This window comes from Ursus americanus, chromosome 25, assembly GCF_024610735.1.
Source record: "Ursus americanus isolate L20-20 chromosome 25, mUrsAme1.1.p, whole genome shotgun sequence".
NCBI lineage: Eukaryota > Metazoa > Chordata > Mammalia > Carnivora > Ursidae > Ursus > Ursus americanus.
The window spans coordinates 28280509-28300620 of NC_142151.1; the positions used below are offsets into that span (position 1 = coordinate 28280509).

At 41.9% G+C, this 20112-nt stretch overlaps 1 protein-coding gene across 3 annotated transcripts in view; it reads right to left on the reverse strand.

The window, feature by feature from the left end:
- The window catches only part of TMTC1 (transmembrane O-mannosyltransferase targeting cadherins 1), a 253746-nt gene that overhangs the window by 218041 nt on the left and 15593 nt on the right, over positions 1 to 20112 (reverse strand). For all 3 annotated transcript variants that reach the window (XM_045811777.2, XM_087855736.1, XM_045811776.2), the window contains exons 2-4: positions 15490 to 15667; positions 5781 to 5854; positions 2581 to 2757 (exon numbers count right to left, since the gene is read on the reverse strand). In XM_045811777.2, coding sequence (XP_045667733.1) covers positions 2581 to 2757; positions 5781 to 5854; positions 15490 to 15667 — 429 coding nt within the window. The remainder of the gene's footprint in view (positions 1 to 2580; positions 2758 to 5780; positions 5855 to 15489; positions 15668 to 20112) is intronic.

Here is a 20112-nt window from a genome sequence, read left to right on the forward strand (position 1 = left end):
GGCAAGAGACTGGAGTCAGGGAATGTTATTCTCCGCGTGTTGGAAATGATATCCAAATTTTTAGAAAAGAAAGAAGAGTAAAAAATTCAACTTTCAGGAGCTGATCTTTCACTGAAAATGTTTCTTCCTAACGGTGATGTCAAATCAAAGAAATCCCACTCCATTCCTGTGGCCCAATCTTAAAATTTAGGAATAAATTGTTCTTCCTGTAGAAAGGCTTCCAACATTTGTTTTTGTTCAACTGTTTCTTTCCTGCTGCCTGAATGGTATGATAAAAGACCTCAAGAACAACCTCATGCCGAGATGTTTATTCTAAATGAACAGAGAGAGTGGGAGGATAGCCCTAAGAGTTTGTGCGTAACTGTGTGTGTGTACATTATTCTGGGGCACGATTCTGTGAGATTTTCAAACAGGTCATGACCCCTGCTACACTCAGAACGTCTGGGCTGATCTCATGGTACAAATGTGAGCCCAGGCCTTGGGCAGCAGATGTCCTGGGAGATGTCTGGGTCCCTGCTCTGTGTTCCGTCCTCGGAGGCAGAAGTACTCGGGGGGCCAGCCTCTGGCTCCCGAGTCGCACAGACAGGGATCCAAATCCTGGCTCCACCCAGGATGCGGTGACTCTGGAGAGGTCACTTTCTGTGATTCTGTTTGCTCCTCTATGAAATGCGGCTAACAGTTATTCTGAGCATTAAGTGACTTCATGCCTGTAGATGGTGTGGCACGTGCCCTGCAAGCGGCCAGAACTCAAGAGATCTTAACCGGTACTGGCCCGGTCTCCCCGGCACATGCTCTCCGTCTGACCGCTGTTCACAACTGTCATCAGTTACTCGTGTAATTACTTACACAACGCCTGTCTCCCCCAGTATGGTATATGCCCCCGCAGGAAAGAACCTCTCTCGTCCCTGGCCGGGCACGGAATGAGTATGTGCTGAATGCGTGGATAGAAGGATGAAGGGAAGAATGAAGGAATGTCTCCACTTCTGCAGAGCTGCTGGCTGTGAGAGCCGAAAGCGAGGAAAAACCAAGGCAGGGGCTAGGAGCTGTGCAACTTCTGGGCACATACCAGCACTATGATCCCTCCCACAGAACTTCCAGCGGTTCAGTATTATGAAGGTCAGGAACAATTCTTAAAGAAATAAGAGAGCCAATTATCCCTTTGCGGGAAAAAGGCCCGCCTCAACGGTGACCAGATGAAGGAGAAAGGAGTATATGGGCAATGGTGGGCTGGAGAGTCCCGAGACCCAAGGAGACGTGACTTCACTGATGAGGTTAAAATCGCTCTGGACTGGACCTCAGAGGAGCGTCTGCAGTCAGTTGTCACATCCTTGTGCTGTCAGTGAGGCAGAGCAGAAAGGGGTTAGGACGCAGCATCCTACAGAGGATATAGGAAGGAAGTGGGAACAGACGGGTCGCTAGGTCGTCCTGCAAAAAGTAAGGCCCGCACCGCAATCCCTCCCTCCCATCAGCTGAGAGGACAGAGAGGCAAGGCATTCTCATATAAGCCAAGGGGAGGTCCTCTGGCTCACAGCTTTCTTGGCATGAGCTTAGGTCAAAATGATAACCGAGCTCCTTCCCTTTACACGCCTCTGAGATTCACAGAGGGCCAATAGAGCACTAAAGTCTATTTAAATTATCTCTAAGCACGCCCAGGCAGGAAGGTGATCAGAATTTAATGACTCATCTCAGCTTGTTGCCACTCAGTAACACTGTTCTTATCTTTATGTCAAGGAGTATAAAGAGGTAGGGAATGGGATAAAAAGGGAGGGTTTTTTTAAAGCTAAAAATTCTTTGTCGGATAAAGCAGAAGAATAAATCAACCACATTTTTTAGAAGTTCAAAAGTAAGGGCCTTATAATTACTGAAAAATGGGGTCTGCACGGCAAATTGTTAGTAATCACGGATTTGATAGAGGAAGAAAAATATAGTATGTGCTTCACCTTTTAATAGGCCATAGCATTCTTACCATCTACAGTCCACAGGATATAATGAATGTGCTGAAACTCTTTAAGTGAAAATAGGTTACTAAATAAACTTGACCTTTAATTTAAATATAACATGTAAGTCTTCCTGTATGGTTTAGACTGGCCTTTTGTGGAATTCCAAAACAAGACTGCCAGAAACCCTTAGGTAACAGCATCATCCCTAGAACAAGGAAGCAACCCCAACTCAGCAGTGCTTTTTGATGGATAACACTCACTTGAATGCTGGCATTCAAGACAAGCTATTAAGAAACTGTTACCATTTGCAACCACTTCTCTTTGTGAATCAGGATTCTCAACTATGCAACCAACACCATCTAGCAATATAAACTTGCAATCAACATACTTTCCAATTCCAAATCTGGGGCTCACAACATCTTCACAGTCCTCATTGATTTTTATAAAGTGTGAAGAGTTTGAACATACCTAATGCATTTATCTTAACAAAACAAGCCTTATTAATTTATGGTCTAAGGTGAGGCTACATTTAACAAAATGTTATCCTTTTTTTTTTTTACTGAAAGTTTCAAAACTATTTATTGAAGTAATTCTTCTCTGCACATGCACTGCTTGATATCAAAACTTTAAAATGACTTACGATTTCTCCTGCTTGTGGGACAGGGAAAAGAAATCATACACCAAGCACACTCCGAACACCGTGATGCCTGTCTCTTTCACCAGCATCGCACAGGTCCCCAGAAACAAACTGAGCAGCAAGAAGAAGGGAGAAGTGGTGGGAGGGAAACATTCCCCAACATGATGCTGGTCCACGCTCCTGGAAAACAAGATCGAGACTCTTTTAATCTAAGAAGAAATGTGGGTCACTGAGAAATATCGACTTTTAAAAATAAGATTTAACAATCAATTTCATTGTATTCCCAGTAAGCAGGTGAACACAGATTTCTTCACAAATATTCATCACAGAATTATTTAAAATCGCTAAGATGAGAAAAAGTGAATGCCCAGCAACACTGAACTTGGTACTTAAATTAAGGTACATATGAATTATGGTAAAATAGGGCATATAACAAATGGACACTGAAAAACCACTTAAAATGCTACCATAGAGATATAGTTAGTGGCATGGAAGGATGTTTAAGTGAATATATTTTAAGTGAATAATACAGGTTACATATGCACGAACTCGGGAGCCAGGTTCCCCGGGTTCCAATCACAGCTTTGCAGCTAACTAACTGGGTATTATGGGGGTAGGCTACTACGCCTCTCTCTGCCTCTCAGTTCCCTCATGTATGAAATAGGACCACAGTGTTGTAGGCACAATTAAATAAATGACTTATTACATGTGAAGTGGTTATCATCGTTACTGTTATTTCGGTGAAGGTGTTTCACATGCTTCTGTACACAGTCAGTCAGTGGATATAGACACATATACGGAAATATAATCTTCATTTCCCCTGTGATGAAAATACAGACGTTTTGGCCTTTTTCTTTTCTTCTGGTTAATTGGTATTTTAAAATTTATTTTCCAAAGGGATGTATTAGGTAATTTTTTTTTCTCAGTTTAATTTCCAGCAGGAATTTCAAAAATCTTCCGGAGCTATAAAGCCTTTCTTCACCTTACAACACAGAATCTGCCCGCACCGAAAACCATCACTATTCCCTCAGTAGGTGCTACCCCCATCTGCCCCCACTCCCCTGAAATAAAGGCCAATATTTATTTCTGTGGTTATGACACCTTAGTTGTATTGCTATGTCTTGGAACAATGACCTAAAATTACATACCGAATTTGCAGTGGATATGCATTTTTCTCTGAAGCTGGTCTGTAGCTTCAGTTGCTAAGAGTGAGAACGACATGCACAATAGAAACTGTAATCCCACGGCTCATCATCACGCAGAGACAGAGGGACACAACGCTGGCCTCCTCGTGTTCCCGACTGTGCCCACCACACAGAAAAAGCCCCCGAGAGTAAGTTAACTAAAAGGCAACCGTTACTCTTGTTCTAATACCTGAGTAAACAGAAAAGAATTCACGGGTGAATGTGGGTTTCTATTTTTAAGACTTTTCACAATACCGTTTCAGATGACTGGCAATGCAGCGCTGCGTCCCAAAGCCAGGCCTGGGAGACTAGCGCCAGACAGGGACCCCCCACTTCCCACAAGTGCACGTTACGGCCCACTTCACTTTTATGAAAGACCTACATGAGCACCTGCTTTCTCTAACAGGAAGAAACCCGAAGAGGATTTCTGCTTTGATGAAAGAAAGTGCAAAGCAAAACCAGTGTCCGCCGTCTGTTTTGCAGGAGCCGTTACAGCGGCGGTGCGCGGCCCAAGCAGCAGGGCGGCCCGCCAATCAGCGCGTCCCCGGGGCCTCACTCAGCACCTGGGCACCCAGCCTCCAGAGCTTGGAATGTGAGCCACTGCGCTTTAGTGCCATTTAGTCTATGCATCCACTAGCAAGATGTGTTCTGAGGTATCAGAAAAAGCCTGAGAGAAGTTGGTTTTGGGGTTCGGGAATGCCCCCAATTTTTGCATATCAATTAATGGCCACTGTTTCTTCACTTGAGGCCATTTTAGCTGACAAAAGGTGTTCCTAGAAATGCTCCACTTTCGGACGGCAGGGAGAAACCTGTACAAAGAAAAGGCTCCAAAAAAATAAATAAATAAAAAAGAAATAAAGAAAGAAAGGCTCCACTCGTTAAACCAAAATTTCGGAAGAATTAATTCTTTTCATTCTTGGTCATACAAAGTCTAAACAGGTTTATAACAGGGTTTCTCAGTCTGAGGACTACTGGCATTTTGGGGAAAATGATGTTTTACTGTAAGGGTTGTCCTGTACATTGTAGGACCCTTGGTCTCTTTTTACTAAATGCCGATAGCACCTTTCCACTTAAGGACAAGCAAAAGTGTCTCCAGACATCGCCAAATGTCCCCAGGGGAAGAGCATAACTGCCCCATATTGAGAACCACTTGTTTAGAATTGTATTCTCAGAGTCAATGGGCTCTGAAAGATGGCAGGTCAATGAACTCATCCAAAGATCAATGTTCACAAATCCCTAACCAGGCATCCCTCCACGAAGTAGAGCGACATGATTCACAAGTCCCCTTTATCTGGGCCACCCCCTGAGCCATCTGCCCCATACCCATTCTCTTTTTATAACCTGCCCCTTTCCCTATGTGTTTATGTCACGACTCAAGTGAGAATCTGAGCACTTTGGGGAGAAAGGGCAATATAATAGGGAATTATTTTATTGCTTTTCAGCAATAAATTGTTAGCAAGGAACTTATGTATTTTGATGAAAGGATGTGTAAATTAGAAATCCACAGTTGAGAAATACTACCTCCAATTCAGCCTTGTTATTTTAAGCTCTGAGCTACTTTACTGAGGATAATAAAGAGGAAAAAAAATTAGGACCAAAATGAAAAGGAGGAATTAAACAAATCATGACCAAAGAGAAGAGAGGACCATACCTAATATATATTGGCTCAGAGCTTTCAAATTCCATGCTCACTAAGAAATGACAAATAAGAATAATCAAGAAGGAAGAGCTTTCCAGCACTAGGAGAACAGTTCCTTTAAAAGGCTACGGCAAGGTTCGGAATGTGGCTGGAAGAGAGAGCAGCCTTGCACTTGCCAAGGGGGGAATTCCTATGCTGGTCTCCACAAAGCTCTCGGGGCATGTTGCTGCCAAGAAGCTTCCCTCCTCTCTCAGATAGATGCTCAAAGTCCACACAACACACACACACACACACACACACACACACACACACACCCCAGAAATTCCCAAGGGGAAAGCATGATTGTAACCACAGAGAAGAGCATTCTTAGCCATACATACCTATTGTAGGAGAGAAAGGCCAACAGAAACAGCAGGCATGCTAACACATCAGCTCTGCCAACAATTCCAGCCACCTAGAAAGTTTGAAAAAATAAAGACCTCAGAAAATGGCTTTCAGAAAACTGTTACAGAAATGCATTAATTTTTTGATGGATGAAAAGTATGATAAAATAAGAAAACATTGTTTTTCAAATCTGACATATGAGTAACCACCTCTGGTTATCATATATATAACAATAAGTTTATAGAAGGAGAGAAAGAGGGGCGCCTGGGTGGCACAGCGGTTATGCGTCTGCCTTCGGCTCAGGGCGTGATCCCGGCGTTATGAGATCGAGCCCCACATCAGGCTCCTCTGCTAGGAGCCTGCTTCTTCCTCTCCCACTCTCCCTGCTTGTGTTCCCTCTCTCGCTGGCTGTCTCTCTCTGTCAAATAAATAAATAAAATCTTTAAAAAAAAAAAAGAAGGAGAGAAAGAGGAAGGAAGGGAAAAGATTTTCATGCTTAATTTCATTTTTCACCTTTCTTCTATAGAAAGTCAATTCATATCATCAAGGTTTATTCATTTACTGGTTTATTCAAAAATATTTTTGAGCGATGACTGAGTGCCAAACACTGTGCTAGTCTTTGGTACCAGAGTGCTAACGGAGCGAGGATATTTACAGAAGACTAGGAAAAAATACGTTTAGGAAACAATAATCCTGGTAAAAATAGGAATGATTATGATCTCACGATCACCACATGAGCACGTGTGTGTGTATGTGTGTGCGTGTGTGTTTCTTAATTCTGTCACTCTAAGAGCCTAAAAGCAAGACAGCCCAGTAGCAAACAGCCATCCTGGCACTGACCACAAACCATTCCTCCACTAAAGAGAACGTGGGCTCCCTGGAGAAGTGGCCAGTTCCAGGGCGGAGGCTAAGGAGATATCAGAACAGCTCAGATCATCTTGTCATGTTAGGAGGTAAGAAAGTACACAGAAAGTGACAAGTACATATCAAAAGGACACAGAAGCCAGTGACAAGGGGCTCCCGCTTACCAAATATCAGGCCATTTAAACATCAAAATAAATAAGGACAATTGTAAAACAAACCATTGGAAAAAAACAGACCTCCATGAGTGCATCCTGATATTGATGGATGGATGAATGAATGTACATAGAAGTACATACATAAATGCAGTAAGCAAGTGAATGGGAAAGAATAGAAAGCTCTTCCTTACATTGCAAATCCAGGTAATGAATGTGGAGGGAACAGTGCAGCTGGCAAATAGTCATTTTGCATCCAAAAGATGCAAGATTAGAACGAGCAAGAGACATCACAAAATACCAGTGGATGCTGAATCTAGGGCATAAGGGGTTAATAAAGCACGGAGTATTAGTAGGGCTTCAACGCACTTCCTTCAAAGCATTTACTTGTTAAATAAAAAAGTTGAAAGAATAATTATGCTATGGAGAAAATGTATTACACCTTAACTGGGGAATCAAACTCGACCTCACCAATAAAGGGCAAATGGATGTGGCATGTCTCTGCGTATAATACCCTGAGAGGGACACAATATCGCTTTTGTCAAATTCCAGCCAGGGAAACGTAACCTGAATATAATCACGAAAAGACATCAGACAAAACCCAAGGTGAGGAACACTCTATCAAGTATATAAATACATATATTTTATATTAATAAAGTATAAAATACAATTCTACATTATTTTATACCATTAAAATTTTAATATTTTAATATCTCCTCTTTTATATTGTATCATGATTTACTAGATACATTACAACTCCTATAATCTAATGTATTATAATACTGCATATATTATTACATATTACATGTATATTAACATAATACATTACATATGCATACATTATGTATTTCTATTTTATATACTGTATATTTTTACATATTTCAATATTATGTATTTACATACAATAAAGTTATACTATGTGTACTTATACATTATAAAAATTTAATATAAAATATAAATACATAAGTTTAGAAAATATAAATTTTATAAACCATGGGTTATAAATTATATAACACATGTATTATATTTAATAATCATTTGGAATAACATTTTACACATCAATTGCAATGTTATAATAAATACCATGTAAACATCTTATAATATACATATCAAATATAAGTTTTAAATTATATTTACAGCTGTGAATTATATTATAGAAAGACAATGAAGACTGGTAACTGCTCCAAACTTGAGACTAAAGAAAAACAATAACTAATGGCCTTGGTTTTAGGAAATATACAACTAAATTATTCAGGGGTAAAGAGGCATGAATTATACAACCTACTCTCAAATGCTTCAGAATACAAATAATATTTTTATATATTAAAGAAAAAAGAGAGGAAGAATGACAAAACAAATGTGGCAAAATGTTAAAAATTGATGAATCTGGGCAATGAGTATATATATATATGGTCATTATATTTTTGAAGTTTAAAATTATTTCTTTAATGTGTTATTTAAGAAAGGGACTGAAGTGGAGGAGGGTGGGGAACAGACAGCTATTTATAAATCTTTGTATTAGTCCACTACTACTTAAAATGTGTGAGCATTTCTCTTTATTTTTTTGAAATTCAAGAAATAAAACTGTAAAGGAAAACAATGGGGTATGATTCAAAGACTGCTTCCACCGAAGGCCACGTACGAGCTGGCTCTTAAAGAGGAGTAAGAGCTCACAAGGGAAAGGAGCAGGGCTGACATTTCAGGCACAGGAAACTGCATCACCCAAACCATCCGGGACCTGAAGTCCAAGTGTGTTAGAGAATCCATCATAATTAATAGCGGAAAACAGTGTTCTGGGAAATACAGCTATAACTATTCTCATGGAATGAGCACACTTTGCAGTCATGAAGGAGGGGCAGTGAAGCAGGCATGGCGCTGGACCTCCCAAGGCTTGAATACAGACTCCTCGCCACGTGAGCGAGACTCGATTTTGTTATCTTTAATGTCAGGGATTTGTTCTCTTTATTATTTTTTAAGATTTTATTTATTTATTTGAGAGAGAGAGAGCTCGAGCAGGCGGAGAGGCAGAAGCAGAGGGAGAAGCAGATTCCCCGTCGGCAGGGAGCCCAATATAGGGCTTGATCCCAGGACCCTGAGATCGTGATCTGAGTCGAAGGCAGACGCCTAACAGACTGAGCCACCCAGGCGCCCCTGTTTTGTTATCTTTAAAATAAGCATAACACCCCACCTCATGTCACTGTTGTGATTAATGAGATGATATACAGGAAGTGTCCACTCAATGGGGGTGTCCTTTCTTCCTTTTCCCTGCAGAGAAGGGGGGGTGGGACTCAGTGCTGAGACAGGTTTTCTTGTGGGGCTTATAGAAATCATCTTTTTATATTAAGGCTTACGTGTACGGTATTTTAATTTAACTTTATTAAATAATCAAATATATTAGTTAAAAAACATAAATAGAAGATAATTTAATTATGTACTTGCACAGGGATTGATAGCAAGTCCCATACTGAGCAAAATTCTAGTCCAATCTACACCAAGAGGAACCTGGATATGGCTAAAGAATTTCATGAGCAGTACAGAGTTAAAAGGTATCAGCTAATGGAGCCGCCTGGACCACGCACTGTTCATTGATCCATTAATCTATAAGGATTTTGAGGGCCAAAGCAGGAAGACTGCCCGACTCAAGGGAGACAGGCAGTGACAATACGGTGTCACCTCAGTGTCAAGAGCCAGCGCAGACTCCCAGTCTGAAAGCAACAACTGTACACAGTTCACTCGTGAGCCCAGATCTGCTCCGTCTACACCACCGCATCTCTGAGCAGGGAGCTCAGCATCACCTGCAAGGCCCCTGGAAGGTTAAACAGAGAGCCCAGCTCGCTAGCAGCAAAGTCTTGGGATAAGGCCACACATCTGGGCCACTCATCACAGCACAACCGCTACGGCCAACTCACACAACAGCAAGACTTGCAAGCTGATACTGGGTGTAGCAAGCTGGAGTGAGGCGGTCACAAGCCAGGCAAGCATAACGAATGTGCTGAAGGCGCCTGAAGCCTACTTCTCAAATTGCAGCCGGTTTGCGCTGCTGGGAAGCCAGCTGGACGTGCCCAGATAGAAAGAATGTAGTGTCCCTTGGAGCAGAAGCTCAGAGGGCGTGTTGAAATGTTAGTGCTGACACTGATAGACTCTGTGGCCAGTTCCAAACCACCCTACGTTCACTGAACACCTACTCGATATCCTTGTTGAGCTGGGGTCTCTGGGGAAGGGGGTTAGAGGTCTTAAAAACAAGGTGCTTGTCATCAACTACTATATGTCTCACTTTCACCGTGATTCAGTCAGTCAGTATCATCATGTTCGGTAATTGCATGATTTATTCCACTCAACAAACATTTTCCAAGGGCCTCCTATTTGCCAGGTACTGTGCCAGCTGGAGAGATAGGACCTGCCTCAAGGAGTTCAACATCCGGTGGGGAGTCAAAGGAGGGTATTAATACGATACAAGGGAACTGCGTGTATCACAAAGAGGAGAAATCACTGCCATGAGAAAAATGGAGGGATTGATTTTGACTGCAGAATCTGGAAGGCTTCATGGAAAGGCTGGCGTTATAACACTAAAACCTAAAGGACAAGCAAGTAGGGCTCAGTAAGCTCAAGACATGGGAATGTGAATCCAGGGCCAGAGAAGGACCACCGAAGTATCCCAGGCAGAGGAAAGAGCAGTCTGAAAACACGGGAGGTGTTTCTGGAAGGGAAGGCATAAAGTGATGAGAGCATGGAGGAAATAAATGAAAGAGGACAGGAGTGAGCAATGGAAAGCAAATACGGGATGTTAAGTTGGAGCTCCGGGGCTTGGTTCCACGACAACATAGGCTGAACTGTAGGATGTTGGGAAGTACAAAGGACTTCGCCAAAAACACATGCAGAGGGATAGCATGACTTCTGCCTCATGCTGCAGGCTCTCCTCACCAAGACGGTAGCTATTACCTGGGAACTGAACCCTGTAACACATACTCAAATGATGGAAAACACGAGCAAACATCATTGGGTAGAATTCAAACAATGTAACAATCAGATCTAAGTCCTAGCAAGCTTAGCAGAATCACATGTGAAAAATACCAATAAATTTAATTTGCCCCCAAAACTTATTATTTCTTAGCATACCATTCATAGGATTTGTATAAAGTATACCATATGTATCAAGTTATTGATTGTTCTATCTGCACGACGGAGTCCCATTAGTGTCAGACAGGGCGGGGAAATACACACTTAACATGCAACAGCTGAAAGCCAGACTGACTGATTAGATCATGACCGTTTCTCTCCTATGTGCTCTTGTCCCAGTTCTGCAAATGTTGCCCTTAACCTTCAACTCCACATGTCAGCATTTCCTGCTCTGGCTTTTGACTTGACAGAAATGCCTTCCTTCCAACCAATAATGTTTCCGTGATGATTGCTAAGTTTTAATTCCCACTGGGGAATTACAGTGATTTTCCCTGTTTTTCTCAATTTCTCGACTTATTTTTCTGATGATTCAGGAATCAGAAAAAACATACAGGGGCGCCTGGGTGGCACAGCGGTTAAGCGTCTGCCTTCGGCTCAGGGCGTGATCCCGGCGTTATGGGATCGAGCCCCACATCAGGCTCCTCTGCTGTGAGCCTGCTTCTTCCTCTCCCACTCCCCCTGCTTGTGTTCCCTTTCTCGCTGGCTGTCTCTATCTCTGTTAATAAATAAATAAAATCTTTAAAAAAAAAAAAAAAAGAAAAGAAAAAACATACAAACTGCTCCAAAAATATACTGTCAGAAAACCCTTTGAAGAACCACAAGGCCTTCAACGAGGAAAGGTCTAGGTCTACCCTAGTATATATCTCCCGTACTTCAATATTTGTTGAAGGATTGAGTAAATAAATGCATTTGTTCCTTATACTTAAATTGGAGATAATTTTTTATTACAACATGTTGCTTTGTCTTGTATGTATTTATGTGTATGTTCTTTGGCTTTTTTAGGAGCTTGTGAACAAATTATGGGTAGGGACCCCTTATCCACCCACATACCCTCCTGGCACCAAACAAGCATTCATTTACTATATGTTGATTATGTAATTAAGGAAACTAATCCTTAATCATGTCAACATGTTTAAACAGAACTCCTCCCTCAAAAAATGTTAATCCTCCATCCTTCCTGGGATTACTTATGGTCCTGATTTTGTTCTTATTTAGCAAAGGGGAGATACATCCCTCTGACTCCCTCTCTAGCCACACTAAGATCTATCTTTCTTTTTTTTTAAATAATTTATCACTAAGTCTTCTATAACACAATGTTTTTATCTATTTCTCTGTCTTCTTCCTTAGAAACCTAAACTAATACCTATAATTGAATATAGTCTCCTGATCTTACTTCCTAGTATAGACTGTTATGTAAGATAAATTTCTCCACCTCCTACACTTCTCTCATTCCTTGTGAATGCTAACAGTTTCTCTTAAATTTTCCCTAAATGTCCAGCTGTCAGACTCCTTTGTCCCTATAATTGTGCTATCATGGATTTTTTTTTTTTATTAGCTTGTTGAAACCTTTTCTTAAAGGTCACTTCGCCAACAGGATTTTTCCTCTTTCTTAGAATTCAACCAAACTCTACCAGCTCATGATCCCACTGTCCAAGGTTCTGCTCTCCTTCTCTGCAAGCATAGAATTAAGACTGTTATTGTCCTACTCCTGTATTCTTTCCTGCAAAAATTTTCCTCAAGACACTCCAAGAACATATTTTCCACTGTACTTCGACCCGGAGTCATATATTCTATATGGCTAGGAGTAGTAGTCCTTGATTATTTCTCTTCAGGTGACAGCCAAAAAGAGTATTAAAAACTTAGGTATTGGGACACCTGGGTGGCTCAGTCAGTTAAGCATCTGTCTTTAGCTCGGGTCATGATCCCAGGGTCCTGGGATCGAGTCCCACATCGGGCTCCTTGCTCAGCAGGGAGCCTGCTTCTCCCTCTGTCTCCACTCCTCCTGCTTATGCGCTCTCTCTCTCTCTCTGAGAGATAAATAAAATCTTAAAAAAAAAAAAACAGGTATCTCTCTCATCTTTTAAAATTCATATCTAAAATTTTTCATCATAATTTTAAATACTTGAAGGGATCTAACTTGCCATGCATTGTAAATACTGACATTTTAAAATAAGGCCATAATATTAGTGTTTTAAATGTATGAAATGGAATCTGAAATGTGCCACTGCAATTTGAAGCTCATTATTTACCATTTACACAAACATGAACAGGCTCTTCTTTAAATGACAGACATTTCACACCTATTCCCCTTGAACTCTTATTTCTATTCTATTTCCCCCTGAGCATTATTTCTTAACGTATTGTGTAGTTATGCTTAAAAATATTCTACTTATCATCTTCTCTCTCTGTAGTAAAAATACATTTATAAAGTTACCTCACTAAGTTACCCCACTTAGTATTACACACAATTGCTCAATACATCATAAATTAGAAAAAATGATAAATAGCTCTTAGATATAAAAATACACTTCTTAATAACACAGATGTAGCACGTTTTTCTTTTTTTTTTATTTAAGATTTATTTATTTATTTGAGAGAGAGATAGAGAGCATGAGTAGAAGAGGCAAAGGGAGAGAGAATCTCAAGCAGACTCCCCGCCAAGCACAGAGCCCGATGCGGGTCTCGATCCCAAGACCTGAGATCATGACCTGAGCTGAAATCAAGAGCTGGATGCTTAACTGACTGAGCCACCCAGACGCCCCACGCTTCTTTTCAATAAGTGCAATTACTGACTGAATATGACTTCGGGTTAGAATAAGAAAGCACGCAGTATCAGCTCCATTCCTAGCTTTCATCTTTACAGAAATGTTCGCATAAGTAAGTGAGACGGAAGTAGCTGTTACAGCAGTGACTTAATGCTTTGATCACTAAGGTCATCTGCAAAATCATAGTGATCCATCACATTACATAATGCTTAATGATCTACCGGCCAACAACTCAATCAGGTCCTCCTTTAATTTGGTTGAAAGCAAATAATTTCAGCGTACTCATCATGAGAGTTACCTGTCATTAGAGTCATCTGCTTTCATGGTTTCTCAGCAAAAAACGGCTTCACCAAGACTTTCCAAAGAACTATTACTTACAGCCTTCCACTTAGAGGGACCTTTTCAGTCTAAAATACTCAAGAAAGGGCTGGAAAATTCACCTTAAGTAATGTAATTTTTTTTGTAAAACGATTTTTCTTTGTCACTCACTCCAAATAAATTTGTGTCAAAATCCTGGGCTTGCAGATTTACAAGACTGTTTGTGGAAATCGTCCGTCATATAGCCTAACTGGTAAAACCAGTCCTCATTACAAAACCAATTGGCCAAATCAGGCTTCTTGTGTCAGCAAAAACGAACATATTATGATGCATCCCCATGACGACCATCTTACGTCTGAATTCAGAAGATCAACACAGGCCACCAAACCCCACTTCTAATGCCACGCTCCATTCTTCACAGAAATACGTCCAAGACAGAGAGCGATATGAAGCCTCACTCCAGGTCTGGGATGCTTCGACTGAAGGAGGCTTTGCTGACACCAATATAATGAATTGTTTCTTTATGTGGTACCTCACAGATAGGGACACCTGGGGCAGAGTAAAATTCTGATGTAGCTGAGACATTCCTTTTTATTTTTCAATGAGATGACAACTGAGAGGGGAGGGGGGAGAGGAGAACCAACTTGACACCTTGACCCCGGGGTGTGTTCTCAGTCAGAGAAACCACAGGCAAGGGTCCAGATGCAAGCTGAAGCTCTGGAAATGATTCCTGTAAAACCGCGGGGCCCACGAAAGTCTTCACCTGCTGCTAGCAATACGGATAGAATACACCAACTGTGGTTACTGAGCCGTGAAGCAAGGTAACTTGATAATGCCTTCCAGGTGCCTGATTAAGTCCATGTTTCAAAGAGGACCCAGATCTGAACTCTCTCTACTTTTTTTTTTTTTTAAAGATTTTATTTATATATTTGACAGAGACAGAGACAGCCAGTGAGAGAGGGAACACAAGCAGGGGGAGTGGGAGAGGAAGAAGCAGGCTCCCAGCGGAGGAGCCTGATGTGGGGCTCAATCCCAGAACACCAGGATCACGCCCTGAGCTGAAGGCAGACGCTTAACCGCTGTGCCACCCAGGCGCCCCTGAACGCTCTATACTTTTTAAATAAATTCTGCAACACCCACCAAATAACTACACTTCACACGAAATAACCTGGAAACCTATTTCAAAGTCCCTATTGTGAATCTGTCTTTCTAACCTGAAGAATGTCAGCCTAACTTTTTAGCCCTCCCCTCGCACTCACCATTCAGCACCACAAATATGATAAATACAAAGCAGAGAGAGAAAAGGTAAAATCCAAATGTAGAGCGGGAACAATGCCTCAGCACGATAAGTGCCTCAAAATGCCCTGAGCTGTTTAAAACACATTAGAGCTTAAATGTTCTTCAAATAAAGAACGGTGGCCGTTTATGACGACACGTAATAATAACGGTGGTTATTTGGGAAAGCAGTTAAATCGTGAAGGCCATTTGAACATTCAAAACGACAAGTTGTCAAGCGGAATGATTTATATGTAAAGATAAACACTCAGTGGAGCTCTGAATTTACGTGGTTTTAAGGGAGGGAAAGATCAGTTTTGCTTTTTTTTTTTTTTTTTTAGTTCCCGGTTTCACGGAGGTCGGATGATACTCACCGCCTCTGTGTGAATAGGGTGCACCGCAAAAAGCAACGCGGTAGCGAAGGCGAGGCCTCGGTTCCTGAAGACAGCTTTGTCACAGGTGTACATCAGGACGAGGGTCACGAGACAGTGCAGAATCACATTCACCGCATGGAAGTAGAATGGGTTCATGCCAGTCAAAAATATGTTCAGCCTGTATGAAAAGACAGAAACAGAAGCGGAATCAGCTACAAACAGAACAGAAACACAAGGAAAGAGGAGGGAATCGATCGTTTTAAAAGATAAGCCATTCCATCGATTATTTTTAAATGACTCCCAACATCAGGTTACTCTAGACGTGCGAGTGTCGTTTTTCCCTCTCGGGATTTTCCTATCTGCAGAAACCACTGCAAATGCAATCCAATTTTATTTCAGAAAGCTCTGTGGCCTCACGGAGAAGGCAGGCAGACAGGTGCTGAGCCTGACTCTTCTTCAGTCCGTGGCTCACAGGAATGACCCCAGGATACTCCTGCTTTCACTGCTGGGGCTTCCCAAGGAGCTGAGTGTTCAAAGGCTACCCCACCGTGCAGCGGGTCAGAGCCGTGACCGCTGGAGAGGGGAAAAAAGCCACAAGACTGTGCCTGTGGTCCCAGTTGGGACAACCCAAGCATGAACGTGTTCTCGCACCCACACTGCCCACCAGGAACCAAATTTCCAGATTATGCACCTGGAATTACTGCCCCACAAAGGATCTTCGGGGCATCTGAAGATGCTATTACCAGCTGCAGCTGAAATTAAAAGGATGAGCAAAAGCACAGCATTTCAGAATTTGTATTAAATGTTTTCTAACAGAAATACCCACAGATCTCAAAATCTGATTTCTAAGATTATGAGGAAGAATCTAAAGAGACTCACAGAAAGAAGGGAACTTTATGGGGCACTGGGATAGCTCAGTCAATTAAAGCGTCCAACTTCTTGTGTCAGCTCAGGTCATGATATCAGGGTCATGAGATCCTGCCCCGTATCAGCTCCGCGCTGGGCATGGAACCTGCTTAAGATTCTCTCTCTCCCTAAGCCTCTCCCCCACCCCACTTGCACGCATGCACATGTGACCTCTCTCTCTCTTTCTCTAAAAAGAAAAAAAAAGAAAGAAATTTCTTGTTCGACATCTTAAAAAATACTTTCCTGAGATAGAAATGCAGAACAGAGAGACTTAAGGTTACCTTAAATGTAATAACAGGACATAATTGATTCTGTGGGGTCAGCAAAAACACAGTTGTATAGGGTGTGATTCTTTCGGGGGAGCACGTATGCCCTAAGTGGGATGCCTATAGTTGTCTACACTCCAGCTCATTTTATTGGAACAGTAATCCCAAGTCTTTATTCTCATGTCCTTGATCTGCTTCTCTTACAGAAACACTTCCTCTCTGCCAAAACAATTGAGAACGTAAAAGTCAACTTTAGCGATGGCATATGCATATTCCAAATCCTTGACTTGATTCATGCACGAATTTAACCTACAGAATTTTAAACATCTCAAGCTTTATTTGGACACATGGATATAAATGTCATGGTTACTAATTGACTCCATTTTCATTCCCACTGAAGTACTCATGGTCCTAACCAAGCCTGGAAAAATGAATTGTTTTGTGGAATCCCCACTTCAGGGCTCTGAAGCAAGATTCAAGCGAGCTGTATGTTGGCCAACCCACGAGTCTGCGCAAATTCCCAGAGTCCTGAAGATGGAAGCGTGGTGTGAGACAACCCATCTAGAGGCAAAGAGGAATGGGCCGTGAACGAGGGGGCGGGCAGGAGCAGCTAAAAGAGGGAGAAGAGCATTCCATTCCACCTATGATGAGAGAGCTGCTGGCAATCACAAAGCTCGGGATGGTGGAGCTGTGAGAAGGGCAAGACCAGGTCCCTATCCTTGAAGAACTGAGGCGTGATTCCCAGACAGCCCATCCCCGAGGCTGATTTTACATCACCAGCTACTTCATCAGGCTAAGCTTTCCAGACCAACTAAGCCATTCATTTCAAGTTCATTCACACCCATGACAATGAGACAAAACAGGCAATCTTACAACCAGTTGCAAGTGTCCAAGTGGGAAGGGCTCAAGTTTATCAATGTGTACCAAAAGGCTTTAAGAAGTACATAACCTTTGACCAAAAATTTCACTTCTAGGAATTTTCCATAAGGAAACAGCCAGAAAAGTGTTCAAAGATAGATACAGATAGATATAGATACAGGTACAGATATAGATACAGATAAACAGATATAACATTGTTGTATAATAAGAAATATATATTTTGGTCTTTATCCCAACTCCTGGTAGAGATTCTAAAACCTCTGTAATTTCTTAAGTGATAAAGGTCCTAGGAGAACTTTTTGTCCTAATATTTGGTCTTTGGCCCTGGTTCCTGACACAGAACTCCTAAACCCCTTGTACCTCCCCAAGTGATTGGATTATCTTTCTTCCTAATAAGGTGGCTCTTGGTGAGCTCCTGGATGGCTTCTGGATGGGGGCTGATCACCAGAGAGATCAAGTTATGATTAGAAGCCTGGAACTTTCAGCCCTTTCCCTCCTCTATTCTCCGGGGATTGGAGAGGGGCCAGAGATGGAGTTCATTATCAATGATGCCTACTTGACGAAGCCTGCATAAAATATCCCTGAACGACAGCGCTTGGAAAACTTCCAGGCTGGTGAGCACATCGACAGCTGGGCAGGCGGCACAGCCCCATGCGCGGAGACAGAAGCTCCTGTGCTTGGGAGCCTCCAGACCCCACCTGAAGATCTCTTCATCTGGCTGTTACCTATACCTTTTTTTTTTTTTTTAAGATTTTATTTATTTATTTGACAGAGATAGAGACAGCCAGCGAGAGAGGGAACACAAGCAGGGGAGTGGGAGAGGAAGAAGCAGGCTCATAGCGGAGGAGCCTGATGTGGGACTCGATCCCGTAACGCCGGGATCACGCCCTGAGCCGAAGGCAGACGCTTAACCGCTGTGCCACCCAGGCGCCCCTGTTACCTATACCTTTGGTCAAACCCTTCATTCTATAATAAACCCGTAAACATTAAGTAAGTGTTTCCCTGAGTTCTATGAGCCGTTAGAGCAAATTATCGAACCTGAGGAGGGGTCACAGGCACCCCCGACTGGCAGCCAAGCCGGACAGAAGAGTGGCAACCTAGGGAAGCACGACTTGCAAGTGGCATCTCAAGGCGGAAACGGGCCTTCGACCGGGGGTCTGACGCTAACTCCAGACAGTGTCAGAATTCAAGTGAATTGTGGGACGGGGTCGGAAGTTTTGAGTGTAAGTAGAAGAAGAAACAGGACTTTTCTTTTTAATATACAAGGATGCCTCTTACTGTGATAATCATAAAAATGACAATAAAGAGAACACAAGACATCTAAAAAGCCTAATCCCTGATTTATTTGGTTCCGCAGATACGATACTTTAGATCATAGTTCTGGATTACAAATTAACGGCACTGCTTTGCAAAAGAGAACAAAAGACTTGTTATTCTTCTAAAGTATTGCTATTCAACCACTTGAAAAGGAAAAAAGCATCGTTACAAGTGTTACTAGTACCACACTTTTATGAGGTACTCTCCCCTTCCAAAAATGATACAAAATGAATCCCTTTGTGGTCCATGTGTATTCTATCTGAAAATGTGCAGGTGTTTCCTATACAGATTATTGGGGGGGTGTTTACTTGAGTAGAGCTGACACACAGTGTTACATTAGTTCCAAGTGTACCACCGAGTGATTGGACAAGTTTATACATTGTGCCATGTTCACCCCAAGCATAGCCACCATCAGGTTATTATTCCTGGAAACTGGTTAGGACAAAATGCCTGGTGTTGCAAGTGAATTCAATTAGATTCCAAAATATAAAAATAAATTACTGAAGAGGGAACCACTGCAGAGCTCATTGAGGTTACTAAAAGCGCCTCACGTGGTACTGGGTACTGGCGACCCTGAGCCTTGAGAACTGACTGAGAATCCAAAGTTGGAAGAGCTTCCCAAATATCTAAAAAGATGGAGGGTGAACTCTCCAAACTATAGACAGGTGGGCTTAAGATGAAATAGTAACAAAATGTTATTTGTGAGCCCTGGAAAAAGAATCTCTGATTCTTTTATGGGTTCAGAAAAAGGGGGTTTAACTGATTAACCTCACATTTTAATAGAACAGGGAGTGTGACAGACACATCACATCTTTATTTTTAACAAAGGCGTTTATCAAAATCTTTCAGAATCTCCTTGTGTACAAGATACAACGAGACGGATTTGTAGCATACACAAAGAGTGGTGAAGAATCACCAGGGTCTCCTTAGATGGAGACCGTCAGTGTAAGTCACAAGATTCTGACATTATCTCTGGTCTGTCCAATATGTCTATCAAAAACTCAGCGACATCCGTAGTGTATGCTAACCAAGCTTGCAGAAAGCCTATGTCTGTGAAGGAGGGGCCACTGACTAGGAGAGTAAGATTCGCAAAGAGTTTAAATGCTTAATACTGTTAATTAATTCTTACAGGGTTAGACTGAATATGGGTAAGAGTAAAGTCCCACATTCGGACATAAAAGAGAACAAAATACGTGGAATCCAGAGTAAAACTACACACATAGTATTGTCCAAGGGCTGTTAGTTTACTCTAAAC